This window comes from Epinephelus moara, chromosome 9 (assembly GCF_006386435.1).
Source record: "Epinephelus moara isolate mb chromosome 9, YSFRI_EMoa_1.0, whole genome shotgun sequence".
NCBI lineage: Eukaryota > Metazoa > Chordata > Actinopteri > Perciformes > Serranidae > Epinephelus > Epinephelus moara.
Window position 1 is genome coordinate 31,321,260 of NC_065514.1, and position 15,700 is coordinate 31,336,959.

The 15,700-nt window shown below is 38.2% G+C and overlaps 1 protein-coding gene across 1 annotated transcript; it reads right to left on the reverse strand.

Annotated features, from left to right (window-relative positions):
• Window positions 1–2,471: 2,471 nt before the first annotated feature.
• Window positions 2,472–15,418, reverse strand: LOC126395811 (GRAM domain-containing protein 2B-like). The gene is made up of 14 exons (XM_050053539.1): window positions 15,172–15,418; window positions 14,720–14,845; window positions 12,556–12,643; window positions 12,394–12,463; window positions 12,214–12,317; window positions 12,036–12,131; window positions 11,879–11,950; window positions 10,173–10,253; window positions 9,890–10,001; window positions 9,373–9,489; window positions 7,838–7,910; window positions 7,603–7,707; window positions 7,380–7,464; window positions 2,472–3,368 (listed from the first exon to the last, which is right to left on the reverse strand). Exons 1-14 carry the CDS (start codon window positions 15,264–15,266, stop codon window positions 3,330–3,332), a joined length of 1,263 nt encoding a protein of 420 aa, XP_049909496.1. The 5' UTR covers window positions 15,267–15,418; the 3' UTR covers window positions 2,472–3,329.
• Window positions 15,419–15,700: the final 282 nt, after the last annotated feature.

Sequence of the window (15,700 nt, forward strand, 5' to 3'; positions counted from 1 at the left end):
TTGTTGTGAAATAAACATCCAGATAACAGATTTTTAGAAATGCATTTCGCAAGCATTTGTCTGTAATGTTCCTGCTTTTTGTGCCTTTATTTTTATGTGTATTTCTCAGCTTTTGTTTAGATCTTTTTGTATGAAATGTGTGTCTGATTGTGTCTGATTGTGTGCCCCCCCCCCCCACACACACACACACATATACATATATATATATATATATATATATATATATTTATTTATTTATAGGTCTGTAGTATATCAGAATACAGGGGCCATTTCTTTGAATGGATGAATCTTTTATTGTCATTACACAAAATGTACAATGAAAATTCCTTGGTATAAGAACAATTAGAAATGCACGCACACACACACACACACACACACACACACACACACACACACACACACACAAAAAGTTAAGAGCAGCAGCAATGAAAAAAACAAACTGAGCACTTTTACTTTTGATACCTTAAAGGGATAGTTTGTTTTTTTTAAGTGGGGTTGTATGAGGTACTTATCCTTAGTGCATTACACACAGTAGATGTCAGTCAGCATGCCCCCAGTTTGGAGAAGCAGGCTGGAGTCTGACATCCACTCACCAGCCACTTTATTAGGTACACCTTGCTAGTGCCGGGTTGGACCCCTTTTGCCTGCATTAATTCTTGGTGTGAAAACTGCATAACAAACTATGTGTTTACTGTTACTGTTATTACCTGCATCTCTCTCTCTGTCTCTCTCTCTGTCTCTCTCTCTCTCTCTCTCTCTCTCTCTCTCTCTNNGATTTGTGATATTGGGCTTTATAAATAAAATTGATTGATTGATTGATTGTTGCTTTTTCCCCCAGATTTTTTAGTGCACAACACATGTTCACATTCAGCCACACAAATAAAAAAAAAAGACCAGAAAGAATAAACCAGCAGCTGAAAGAAATAAAAATGAGTCACAGTAGAGTGGGTGTGAAGAGGAAAGAGGAGCAGATAGAGACTGAACCACAGAACATGTTTATGTTTAGAGGCTGAAGAAGAGCAATGCTGGAGTACATTTATGTCTTTGAGGTATTTGAACCTTACTTGAGTACTTCCATTTTATGCAACTTTATACTTCTAATCCACTACAATTCAGAACAAACTGTTGTACTTTTTAGCCCACTACATTTACAGTATTAAACAATTACAGTTAATACTTTGCAAATAAAATGTTGTGCACACCCACCAGTGACGGAGGAAGTCTTCAGATTCTTTAGTAAATAAACACTGCAGTGGTGCAAAGTAACTACATTTATTCAAGTACTGTACTGAGAACAATTTTGAGCTATTTTTACTTGAGTGTTCCCATTTAATATTAATCTCTATTTCTACTTCATTGCAGAGGCAAATATTGTACTTCCTACTTCACTATATGTATTTTACAGCTTTATCTGATAGTCCCTTAACAAATTAAGATTTGACATACAAAACATCTGCAGAACTTTTAATGCAATGCATTGTAAGACATTAAACTACCCAAAAGCACAGACTTTTAGTCAGATGCAAATTGGGAGCAAGTTAATGCTGGGAATCATGTAATGTCACCTGTATTGATTAGAATAATCAGGGCAAGTTATCCCCCCTTTGAAAGTAAAACCAACAGAAGGGAGATGTCAGTAAAGTGCAGTTTGTACACGTCCACACCTGAGAAGTCCACTAAAGAAACTCAAAGGTCAAGTGTGTTGGATTTAGGGGCATCTTTTGACAGAAATTGAAGATAATATTCATAACTATGTTGTTGTTTTTTAAAATCAGCTTAAAGTAAGAATCGTGTTTTCTATTATACAGAGCGGGTCCTCTCCCTCAGAGTCTGCCATGTTTTTCCTACAGCAGACCAAAAAGGACAAATCAAACACTTAGTCTAGATCGGGCCAGTCACATTTTCATTTTATTGTGCCAACTGCTGTAGTTGTCCTACAAGCTAGGCACTCCGGAAAAGGTTCAGTTTTGTAACCTCAACACTTCATGCCACTGAATCCTATACACTGGACCTTTTGGTCTAAAATCACCTGTGTGGGTTGACTCTAAAATATTACATACAAAATGTATGATGACTTTATAAAATATGATGCATTTTTATTGATTAAAACATTAACACCAGATTAACACCAGTAACAAATCAATGATATGTAACACTAAAAGGGCTCACACTCCATAATGAGTACTTTTATTTTTGATACTTTCAGTACATTTCTGTGATACTATGTCCTTGTGTTGTCCAGACTTTTGCGTGTAATTGCGTATTTCTACACTGTAGTATTTCTACTTTTATTCAGGTAAACTGACATTTTTTTCCACACTGCCTGCTGGCACCTTTCTTATCATGTTAGCTGTGATCAGGTTACGTCAAAGCTTTCTGTGAATCATTTGCATTCATTTGTTTATGCTCTGCCGGTGTGTCACCTGACCGTGTGGCGACAAACTCACTGCTCACAAAAAATACAAATTCACTTCAATAGAAACCATATGAGAGACATTTATTTCAGGACTGCGATTCACACAACAGGTAAAGGCACAGACTGTGATCCGAATGTAAAAAACCCCCCACCACAGCTTAAAACATGAGCTCATTCTTTTCTGTTGCTCCTGAAATGATTAACAGCTCTTTAAATACACAAAAATCAAAGTTTCTGTAGAAATGTTCAGGACATGATTTATAAATTATGACCAGCTGAGAGGCTCTTCAATGAGCTGGAGTGGGCCAAATTTACAACATAAATACTAATTAAACTTTTCAATTTTCACTTAGCAAACCTCCCCTCACATAACCCTGACCGCCCCATTTCTATTTTCCAATACCACACACTGCAAGAGGCTGCCTTTTAATATATGTCATTAGCAGATATTGTACACACATCCCTATCTGAATGATGTATCTACATAACATAAATAAAATTCATCTAAAATTTAATTTTAACAAAAAACATAAAAACAGCACACGTTGACCTTTTAAAGAAATGTTTTGAAAACATTGAAATATGACCTTTGGACCTTTAAAGAAAATTCCACTATTGTGATATGCAAAATAAAAGCTCTCAGATAAATACTGCACTGCATATATGCTGAAACTTCACTAACACTAACACACTGCTTCAGTTTAACCTCCAGCACAACATTTAGTTTAGAAAGAGTGAGAAAATAGTCCTGAGTGGAAAGAGGAAAGAAGCTATTATTGCACAATTTAAAGTTCAGACAGTTTTAAGAAAGCTTTCTATGTGAGCCCTCCAACAAAACTATTACCACATCTGATCACTGCTGATAAAAAACAACATTTCTAATAAGAAAAGTAAAGCTTCTGTCTGTCTTCTTTTAAGTCTCTTCAAGTAGCTTCCGGAGGCTTCTTTGGATCTAGGATTTAAAAGATGAAGGTCATTAGAAAACATTCAAATTACCGCCTCGTGGCTGTATGCCTCCACGCACCAGTGAAGTTTCTCTTACAGTTTACATCCATGTCTGTGAAAACATGGATGCTTCAAACACATCTTCCCCCGACAGTAAAGGCGATCTATACAATCAGCACAGTTTCAAGGTGTACACACAAGATTGGTGTCACTAGTTCGGTATCTGACCAAATATCTCCCTGTCTGTGCCTGAGATATGACACTGAATAACTGCCAGGAAAGAGTTTTTGCAGAACATTATGAGTAGTGTGTCCTCCGACGCATCAGTAGTGAATTTAGTATGTCCTTTCAGATTTTAATGCATCAGGGACGCAAGACGCATACCTAGCAACATCATTGGGTCTGTATGCGACATTCAGAGCATTAATATAGCAGCAAACCAGTATTTGCTATATAAAGACATACAGCAGTAATGGAGTCCTGAGCAGAGAATGTAGTCACACTGCCTCTGTGTGCGTGGTATCCAAGCTTGTCTGCGGTCTGTTGTGGTAAACCGATCTGGCCGTGTGTGCACGTGAGTGCATGTGTGTACCCCACTGGCTAGCTCATTGCCACCGCTCTCCACTGTGACTGTGCTCATACAGCGTTACCACTGTTATCAGAATAGCATTGTTGGGGAAACGGAGCACCTACCTTTGCCCCCCCCCCCCGGTTGACACCATTAACTCTGTCAGCACTGTTGCTATGTTTAGCTCTGTTTATGGAGTTAGCACCATTCATTGCTAGCTGCTGGCTCAGTCACCTCCATGCTGAGAACCACGTGCAGGCAACTCATACACTCTGAATTTCACATAGAGCCCCTTTAAATTACTATTAACTATAAAGTACTGCAGATAATTCCATTGACTTCTTCAAAGGAAGGTTTGAAATTTTGGGAAAAATATATATATATATCTACAGGTACAGCCAGCAGCTGGTTAGCTTAGCTTAGCATAAAGACTGGAAACAGGTGGAAACAGCTAGCCTGGATCTGTCTGATGCTGCCTTTCAGAAGCTATGGTTTGTGACAAAAAATTTAAAAAAAATCCTCAACTGATAAATACTGAAAAATTCAAAATCATTCTACATGTGGTGGAGATCAGTTTTTTATTTTTACCACTAACAACAGTCAACAGATGGGTCAACAGGTTCGGCAGACTCTTTTCACTGAACACATGACTCAGCAAAACCTGCAGTCTGAAAGGAAACAACTATACTGATAACCAATCAGATCTGTAGTTCAAGCACTAATGGAGGTCTCAGATGATGCACCCTGACACACAGCAGCCTCAGCACTACGAAGACAAAACATCATAGTCTTAGAGTCAGCATACTGATAACATGGATCAATTCCTCCTCCCTCCACTCTACCCTGCCTCACCCCTTTTGGGATTTACTGATAACATGGAAGCACTGGCATTAAATTTGTTTGCCTCGACCCACAACTACGCACATTCTACAACAACGACCTTCCTGATAATGAAAAAGACAAGAACCAAGAGCAGCTCTCTTCTGTCCAGGCTGATGACACTGACAAGGCCAACAAGGTCACCAAAAGTTGGCGTCTTCAGTTTATAGTGACTGGATGTATTTAAACAAAAATAAAGATTACAGTGTGTAAGATTTAAGGGGATTTACTGGCATCTAGTGGTGAGAATTGCAGATTGTAACCACCTGAAACTTCTTTGTTCATCAGGTTTTTAAACGGGAGGCAAATTATTCGCAATTACTCTTCCTTTTCAAAACAAACAAACAAACCCAGTGATTTAAACCGGTAAAATCACTAAATAAAGCAGTTTCATGTTACAAATTAGTGTTTCTCAGATGCTGCTAAGGCTCATTTATATTGCCTTTACGTATGGAAATAGATTTGCCCATTTTAAACATCATAAATGTCCACGTACTTCCATGCGTCCTTTATGATAGCATAGATACAGCCAATAGATCGCACTAGAGGATGGAGTCCAAAGTTTCTGACAACAACAAACGAGACAAGGACAGAAAATTCTTTTCACTATATTTCAGATTCGTTCAGTTCCGTCATTATTGAAATTTCCTAATCTTCTCCTACAGTTGTATCTCGCTTGAACTACGCGACACTGCCTCCATGATCTCCAGTGGTATTGCTCCATTTCGTCAGTATTTGTAAGCTTTCAGAAAACGTGAACAAATATGGACAAAATGAACGCAAAGTGTGAACAGAAAGTTCCATAACTTAAAGGGATATTGTGTAGTGTTTTCAGTTGTTTATTGGCAAAAATCGATGTCTGCATTCATAAATATGTCATCATTGGTGTATTATTACATCCACCAATAATCTGACTTATTCTCGTAAAAGAAGAATTTTGGATTTGTTTGTACATTGTACATGTAAGTCATTTGGGGGGTTCCATAACTTTTCGCCATCTTGAGAAGACATCCGCCAGCTTCGCTACTACCCCAGCACCACTGCAGCATAACAAAGTAATGTGTGTACAGCCTTATAGACTGAGCTGAGTAGTGATGCGTGGGTCGACCTGTGACCCGCGGGACCCGCAAATGGTCCTGCGGGTCGGGCAGCAGTGATCGTCTGTTAAATCGGTCTGTAAATGATATTTTGACATTATTATTATAATCTATTACTGTCATGGCATCCAAAGGTATGGATGCATTGAGCAGGTGACAGTCCGCGGTCGTTTTCAAAACACACTTGTGTCACGCACTCCAAAAGAAACTTGTTGAAACTTTAAACAATAATTTATTGTACAAAACGGGGGAAACAAAAGTTGACAAAAACGGTTCCATAATTCATATTAAATTCAAAAGATAACGAAAAAACAGCTACAAGTTAGAGGGAATAGTGATAAAGTGGTAAAACTTGGCATTGATCCACAGCCTCAGACGGATGCACTCAAGCGTGCCGTGCGCACAAGCTCCGTTGGTAGGCTATACTATATTTTCACATTTTTAACAATGCAATTTAAAAGTTTAGATTTTTATTGATAACCTACGTTTACCAACAACAAAAAGACTACATTTAGCACCAAAAAAAAAGTAAAAAAAAAAAAGTAATTAAAAAAACGAATATCAAATACCAAATTTTCATAACGAATACCTACCCATAGAAACGAATATTCGAATATCCGAATATTTGGGTACAGCCCTAGAATACTCCATGAAGTATCGGATGACATGGTTTCATCAATGTTATCATAGCTTTTTGTTACACAGCAGTTACCATTGTTGCAATATGCGTTTGAAAGTGAGGCGCTAGAGTGCGTTTATGAATGCAATATACGATTTCAACGTTAGATGGGAGAAATTCCTACACACTGTGGCTTTAAGATCCAGACATTCTGGAGGTTTTTAGCAGGAGCTGAATCATCCACAGAGGCCTCTTCCTCTCCAAAACAAACAGACCTGGTCATTTAAACCGGTAAAAACAAAACAACAAAAAGCCCTATCTAGAGCCAATCTTTGGTTTGTCTAATCTATGTCTGTAGAAACATGATGGTAAAACATGGTAATGTCTATAAACGAGGACCTGCTCTCTATGTCGATATAAACAGCTAAGGTGACAAAAACACAACAATTCTTATTTTCAGGTAATTATACATTAAAGAAAACAAACTTAGTATATTATATTCCAGGCAGGCTAGCTGTTTCCCCCTATTTCCAGTCTTTATGCTAAGCTAAGCTAACTGTCGCCTGGCTCTAGCCTTGTCCTACAGAGTGTTACAGACTTTCCAGTGTAACTCGCAGCAAGAATGCAAATAAATGTGAACTATTATTTTACTGAGACAAAAAATACATTACCAATCATTTTGGTTAATAGCTGCACTTCAGTAAGAAATCTTACCCTTCTTATCTTAACATCATGAAATGTTTATGAGTATGTAAACCAATTCATTACGATACATGATGTAATTATACTACTGAATATAATAAGAGATATTTCAGTCACCACATTTGCTGTGCAGGTACATGCAACTGGACAAACCTTTTCCAGCTTAAACAAGTTGGTTGAAAGTTCTCCATAAATCTCAGCATTCACTTCTTCCTGGGGCCTGTGGCTCACTGCGTTTCTGCAACAACATTTGCACTAAAATCACAAACCAAATGAAGAGTGATGCTGCATTACAAAAAAAAAAAAGAAAAGAAAACCGTAAGAGTGCATTTGTTCATTGTTTGGTACACCTCAATTATGTGACTCTGGCTCTTACTCATTACGAATGTGTTCCCCCATGGACACCAAGGAGTTCAAACGATGCTCAAGAGCCACAATCTTGAAAGCCATGTAACAGGAGGACAAGACAAGAATACTAACTCTGTGAAGAGACACGCACACATATCAAACACTCAAACAGAGGACAGCTGCTAACACGCCCAAATAATGGAAATTAATCCAACAACTGTCTGGTCTGAGTCTCATATTACACATAATGAAAGGTTACTCACAAAAACAAATAGATGAGGAGGATGGCTTGCAACGACATGGGCTGCGAGGGTTTGTCTTTGAGCTTTGTAGACCCTACAAGGAATAGCAGAAAGAGGAATGTTGATGGCAACAAATAAATGAGCTGCAAACTTTTAAGGAATATTTTGACATTTTAAGAAATATGTCTTTTTGTTTTGTTTTCATGTGTTACGTGAGAAGATCAATACCACTCTCATGTCTGCAATGTCAATATGAAGCAGGTTAGCTCAGCTTCGCATAAAGACTGGAAACGGGGGGAAACAGCTAGCCTGCCTCAGTCCAAAGAGAATAAAATCCCAGTCCAGTCACCATAAGAACATATTGGTATTGTACGTACCTCCAGAACCATGAATACCTTATATTTACACATTTCATACGTATCATATCACTGTTTCTAAAGCGATGTAGTACATGAGCTGACTAAGTCATCAGGAGGTGGAGGGGATGCTAGACGTTGTGACACCCAGGTGAGATGATTGCCAAGCTGCAGCCCACTGTTTGACACCAACAACCAACAAAAACAGTTGTGATTTAGAGAGTCATTGCTGTGTTTCCAGCATCTCTTTTGGGCTTCAAATATGGGTGTTTTGCAGCAACCCCTAGCAGCTTTTCCAGCAGATAGTGCCATGGAAAGCAGTTGTTCTTTAATAAGACATCGTGTCATGGGGTATTTTAAGCCAAAACATGATCTTTTTTGCCTGCCAAGTTGCAGACCACTGGTTGTTTTGTAACGACCCTTCACTGTTTTTCAAGCCAAAACCTTTTCCTAAGGATAACCAAGGAGTTCCTGTGCCTAAACCTAAGCATGTTTACCACAGTGTTTTTTCTGTTGTTTGGGTAGCAAAATCCAACTGACAGCACCTTTAATGCTCACCAATTAATATATTGTTTGTTTAATTTGTACAAAAATTGAAGTGTAAAAACAACAACTTGGAGTCTCTGCTTTTGTTTTATATTTTGTTTTTTGCGCAAATTAAGCCTTAAATGCATGGGTTTAAAATCCAAACACTTCTACATCCCTCCTGGTACTTATTATTTATTCTTTTACAGTTCATGCTCTCATGTATGCATAAAAAAAAAACTGTAGCATAAAAACTGGAAACTGGAGGGAAAGCGAGCTGTCCAAAGGTAACAAAATCCACCTACTAGCAATTTTAAAACTCACTAATTAACACATTCTCTCTTGTGTGTTTAAGTGTAAAAAGAACACATTGTGGTTTACCAAGGGGGTTTAATAGGCTACATTTGGAAGGATTCAGGCTAGCTGTTTCCCTCTGTTTCTAGTGTTTATGCTAAGCTAAGCTAACCACTTGATGGTGGTTCATTTTTATTCTGCAGACATGAGAGTGGTATCAATCTTCTCATCTAACACTCTGCGAGGCAGCAATAGCATTTGCCAAGAGGTTGACCTTTTTTTCCACTGACTCCAAATTCCTTCTGGGAAATACTGAAATCCAAAACTACAGAAGCATTAACAAAGCTTCTTTGAATTCAGAAATATCCAGTTTTAAACTACCGTTCTTCAGGGCAGCTCCGTGTTTTTGGCTTGGACTCTGGAGGTGAATGTCTGCGTGGACTGAAACCTCTCCACTCTTCACTGCACTTAGAAATGTGTCAGGGAGGCTGGTGAAGTCTGCAAACAAACAGGAAAGAACTCGTGACTCCGGCTGCCCATGAGTAAATATTATAAACAGACGGATCAACAAGTGCTCTATGTTCGCGTGCGAGTTAAAACAAAGCTGATCATCAACAATAAGCTGAAGATGCCATTTATCATTCAATAACATCATCACTGTTTTCATGCCAACTGTCTTCATGATAACAGAAAACAAAGCCTCAATGGTTCAAATTTCACTCGGCTTCACTCCAGCTATTTGCTAACCAAAGACTGTCTGAGCTACAGTGACACCTGACACCCTAAACACATTTGGAGAGATAAAAACACTACAAAAGTGTCTACAGTAGATTAGTAAGTGTAAAGAAGCTTTGTAATGACTAAGTATACATGAGAGGGATAAAAATGGAGCACACACCATTTATTTTGTCATAATCTGGAGTTTGAGAGCCGGAGCTGCTGCTCTCCATCATCTCCTGTCGTCTTTGCTGCACAACCCCGTCCAGGTCGGAGAAGTCTGCAGAAAAGTCCTGCAGTGCACATACAGGAAAATATACAATGGACACCACATGCAGAGAGGGTATTGTATAGCATGAGAATGAGGCAATTCTGTAGATCCTTCATCACAATGGAAAATATAAAACAATAAATACACCCTGTACGAACACATCCCATAAAACTGGACAAACAGACTGACTGACCAGAGGAAGTGAGGATGGGCATTTCACTCTGAAGCTGGTTTCACAGGAAGAAATAACAGGGCTGTTACAAGTCTTATCCACCTGGAATCACAGAGTACACACATTAGTTTGTATAAGAACATATTTGTATTTTTTAAAGCAGTATTATTCATTGTTTTGTTTTTTTCATTTTGTTTTTTTGGCCACCTCGTAACAAGCTTTTAACACACAAGTTAGCAATGTTAGCACCTTGGTGAATGTAAGTCTATTATTCACCCGCTTTTAGCTTTGTTTTTGGTCTCAACCACCTCCAGAGGGAAATATTAGTCTCTTTAACTGCTGAATGTTCCACTATGTTCACCAGCTATTAGCTAACATTAGCATTTGGTGCTGATCAGGTAGCAAACAGCAGATTTTTTCTAGAGTTTATTTCTTTTTCAGGGGGATCATGTGCCTTTGCATAAAGCCAGGCTACCTGTTTCCCCTTGTTTCCAGTCTTGATGCTAAGCTAAGCTGATTGGCTGCTGGCAGTAGCTTCATAGTTAGCGTACAAACATGAGAGTGGTAACATTCTTTTCATCTAATGCAGGAAAACGGATAAGTGTGTCTCCCTAAATGTCAAAATACTTCTTTATTGTTAAAGTATTATTGATTCTATTTGTGTTTAGACTTTAAAATGTTATAAAATAGTGCAAAATAGCCCATCACAATTTCCTAGAGCCCATGATGTCTTCAAAGTGCATTTTTGTCCACAATACAGAGATATGGCATATACTGTGATGTAAAACAGAGAACTTTGGAATGCTGGAACCACCAAAATTTTAATATTTGTGCTTCAAGGGGCTCCGTGTGAAATTCACACGAGTTGTCTGCACATGGCTCTCAACATGGAGGTGGCTGAGCACTGTCATGTAACATCATGTAAACAAACAACTGAACATATCAGCTGTGAGCTCCAGATCATAGGCTAAAGATGTAACCTCTGAAAAGACAGGTGAGTGCTTGCTGTATTTCTGTTGTTTAGTTTTTTAAAAGAGAAAACACACATTTCATATTGTGATATTTACTGTAAATGATATACAATATAGCCAGCAGCAAGTAGGTTGTTCTAATGGTCATTACCAGAAACTTTCTGCTGCAGGTTTCAGATCATTGATTAGCGCACACGCATATGTATATATATATATATGTATATATATATATATATATATATATATATACATATATATATATATATATATATATATATGTGTGTGTATATGAATATATGGATTGGGCAGGGTGGGTTTTTAAACACCCTGACCCGTGCGTGAATATCAACCAGGGGGGAACTGTGGGTGCTAAGCTTCAGCAACAACGCCATTCCAGTTTTAGCTGTAACCGCCATATAAGCACAGTGCAAAGCAGCAGTAATGGACTACCCAGTGTGCTACACACATGCCCTAACATACACAGGAAATTTACCACAAGAAACCACAGAGAAGCTCAGATAACAACACACACACTATATGTTTAGATTGCAAATAGTGGTTTACTGCCACATATCTGAATGTCACATACAGAACCTTTAAATGATCAATCAACTACCAAAATAGTTAACGATGAACTTTCTGTTAATTGACTAATCATCTATCTTATTTTCACACTATAATGAAAATGTTTCAGAAAACTTTAAATAGATGAATTCAATAAGAACAAATAAATGCTCAACAGAAGATGTTATTTACCTCCAGATGACCACAGATGGTCTTCAGAAGTTTGTAGGTGGTGTTTCGAGAGAGGAAGGACACAAACACATGCTGGAAAACATTGTTTTATTTTAGAATCACTTTTATGTTTATGTCAAAAGGGTTAAAAAATGGATGGTGTCAACAATCTTCTTACCTGGTCACAAGTAGTTTCAATCACGAGGGCGTTTGGCACTAATAATGCAGTTTTAGTTTTTTTGATAAATGTCACAGACAACACTGGGATTGAAATCTGGAGAAGACACCACTGCGTTAGGACACAGAATTCAGTCTTAAAACATGAACTTTATCACAGTTACAGTATCATACTGTACCTTTGTGTCTCTGCCAAAAACTTTGGAGTGGAAACAGATCCAGTGATCAGAGACGAACATTTTGCCCTGATATAAAATGTCTTTCTGCAGGGCACAAGTGTAACCTGTTGGGCACAAACAGACAAAATACTTGGTAAAACGTATTTGCTTCTTTATGTGAGAAGAAAATTTGAAACTTACTTTGTCTGAGTGACTCATCTTTGCTGACCTCCTTGAATAACTTGTGATACTGAGCGTTTGTCTTTGATAACTGAAAAGAAACAGAGTAAGACAGTTTGATAAGAAACTGCAAAAACATGTAAAAGGTTAAGACTTTGGTGATTAGATTAGAAGTGTCCATACTTGACTGGGCTGGGATTTCTTCCTTTCAAACTTTGTTTCACAGTCACTTGGACTCAGCATTGGAGAAAGCTGCTCCACAGGTTTCAATCTGACAAATGAAAAGGTCAATGTTTATGTTTATGTTTAAGTAGCAAGGTAACACCTGAAGAGGAGGACAGGTGAGACGAATGAGCTCTTGTTGGACAGTTACAGCGTTGTAACTCGTGACACAAACGTGATTTGTGTTCTTGTGCTCACAGAAATGGAGTGTTGTGCAAAAGTAAATGTCCTTCATTTTGCTTTGCATGGTGTCAGCTGTGGTTACATAAGGACTGCTTACACAGCAACAGAGACAATCTGTAAACAGCACTTTGGTCATGCAGGTATACACTTGTTAGGTAGAACTGCAAACTTCAGTGAAATGAATCCAGGTTGAGCTACCTTATGATTTCATTCTCAAGAAAATATATTCTTATATAATTTTGTAATTTCCTCATAGTGTTGCTAAATTCATTTAAGCTTTTAAAATACAACAGAAGTTGAAAATGTATTAATGCTTTTGCCATAAAGGATACATTTTCATGTGAGAAGTGACACAGTTGATACCAATACAAAGATTTAGTTTCAGTAAGATTCAAGGAATCTATGTTAATTTCAGCTGTTTTAGCATGTTAGTTAGAATTCAATATTTTTAGAAGAACATCAGTGGGCAGATTATGAGACAATGGGTCCCCGGGCACAGAAATGCAGAAGGCCCAACCACCTCTCCTACATAGGAGAAAGACACACAGACTTTACAGTTGTTTGGCCTCTTATTGTTGTGGTTTTGTGATTTTATGTGGTTGTTTTGCACCTCTTCGTTGTCATTTTGCATGTCTTTATGGTAATTTTGCATCTTTTTGTATTCATTTTGTGTCTCTTTGAAGCCATCTTGTGTTATACAGTGGTCATTTTATATCTCTGTATTCATTTTGCATCTCTCTGTATTCATTTTAAGTCTCTTTGTGGTCATTTTGTGTCTCTTTGCAGTCATTTTGCATTCCTTTTTTGGTGGAAATTTTGTCTTCTTCATGCATGTGCTTATATTATTTCATTCTTACTATGTGTTTGTAAGTGTGTGACCTTTGCATTCCCCTTTTGTAAACTTCCGTCGTTACTTGACATCCATTCACTATAATCTCGCCTTCAAAGACAGCCCATTGACTGTCTAACAGATACAGCCGATTACCTAACATGTAACATTACCTAACTATTGCCATCTAACAGATATATAATCAAGAAAACATAATTAAATCAGGAAAGCCCAAGAAAGCTACAATTGATTTGTCATCATCTTGTCGTCTGAGTGTAGGTATAAAGATGCCCTGTATTCACTGTTCTGGGCACAAACTCTGAGCTCTGAGCCTGAGGTTGCGCCTTTTCTATAGAGAATAGATTCTCATGCATGAAGCTATTCAGTCTTGTTTGCTGACTCCCAAGCAGATCGGGTAAAAATTGCCACAACACTTTGTAGTTATTTCATGCCTCTTTGTAGTCATTTTGCATCTATTTGTATTCATTTTGTGTCTCTTTGTTGTTGTTTTGCCTCTTTTTGTAATTGTCCTGAGTGTCTCTTTGCAGCAGCATTGCGTCTCTCTGGGCATGTGCCCAGCAGACCCATTCAGTAATCTACCCATGGGTATATCCAATGATTATTTTCATTATTAAATCATTTTAAAAGTCTATACTCACAAATATGCAATTCTACCAGTAATTGCTTTTCTTAATGTAAATCTAATGTCTAACTTGTGTGTATTTGTCCATGCAACTATACATGTTTATTCTTGTTCAAATGATCTTAATGAGATTACTTATTTAAAGGATTAAATAAATATAAAATAAAAATCTGCGAATAATTTTCTCAGTTAACTGTTAGAAAACAGTGGAAAACACCCAAAGTGACATCTTCAAATGTCTTGTTTTGTCCAACAAATATTCCAAAAATCAAAAATATTTTCTACAAAGGACATAAAGCAGAGAAAATATGTGAAAGCAGCACTGAAGAAGCTTGAACAGAACTTTTTTGTTTGTTTGTTTTGATTGTAAAAAAACGTAAACAACGATTAATCAACTGATCCTTTTAGCTGCAGTGGTTGTATTATGTTTATGAGCAGCCACTCAGAGGGCAACACATAACCTTCTTCACCTCATGCCAGTTGGTTTCCTTTTGCTCTCTGAGGGGTCTGTCTCTGAATCCAAACACGATAGAGGGTCTGCAGGTGAGCCTCCGCGCCCCCTCTGTCTCCTCTCACCTCCATGCTCCGCTTCAGACCTGAACACATCACACAGACACTATTGTTTATGTCTGTACATCTATCACCGGCACAAACGTGTCTTAACGCATTAAGTATGCAGGATACATGCAAGTTATGTATGAAATAACCACAGCAGACCATCAGCTATCCTTCATTATTAGAATGCATATGAAAAGTTATTTCTTGTTGATGCAAAGTAAACCTTTCTGCTGCCACGTATGCGCCCATTAAAAATGAGCACGGCCCTTTAATTTAAAAAAGCAGGATGTGAATGCAAATAACCAGAATGCATTAGGCCTGGGAAGCAACCCGGGCCCTTTCTCTCCATCTTATCCACACTTACGTCAACCGATTCCCTCGGGAGTCCTTGTTGAAAAGTTGCTCCGGTGTGGATAACGGAGTCAGAGGTCTGTCCGCCTGCTCGGTCATCAGTACCATAGTTTTTTTATATTTCACATTTTACGCGTCCCCCTCCATCGGCTTCGACTGTTCGCCTGCATATAACACAGAGGCTTTAACAGGAAGCCTTGGCACGGAAAGTTTGGGAAGCTCGGCTTCGGTGGACCGAGAACTCTGGCAGAGGAGGAGCCGGGAAAGGGGAGGGAGCAGCAGGGAACAATATCAGGAACCAGAGGGGACAAGCCGACTCCTGCTGGGGCTGTCTGAGTCGTGTAATAAAGCTTACAGAAACACATTATTCCCCTATAATAAAATCAGGAAATACCACTTTCCACAAGGTTGTACTTTGCGTAAAACCTCTGCGTAAGTCCCACAAGCTTTGAGTTAGTGATTAATAACACTCTTATTATTGTTAGTCAACTTCCTGCAAGTGTTAAACTGCTTTGCAAACTTCAGACGCTGGTGTTATAAAG

Coding starts and splice junctions, on each gene's coding strand:
- LOC126395811 (XM_050053539.1), bottom strand. CDS start 15,266: ATGGTACTGATGACCGAGCAGGCGGACAGACCTCTGACTCCGTTATCC. Junction 10,254..11,878: donor CCATCTGTGGTCATCTGGAG/GTAAATAACATC, acceptor CTGTGATTCCAG/GTGGATAAGACTTGTAACAG. Junction 7,911..9,372: donor CGGAGCTGCCCTGAAGAACG/GTAGTTTAAAAC, acceptor TATTCCTTGTAG/GGTCTACAAAGCTCAAAGAC.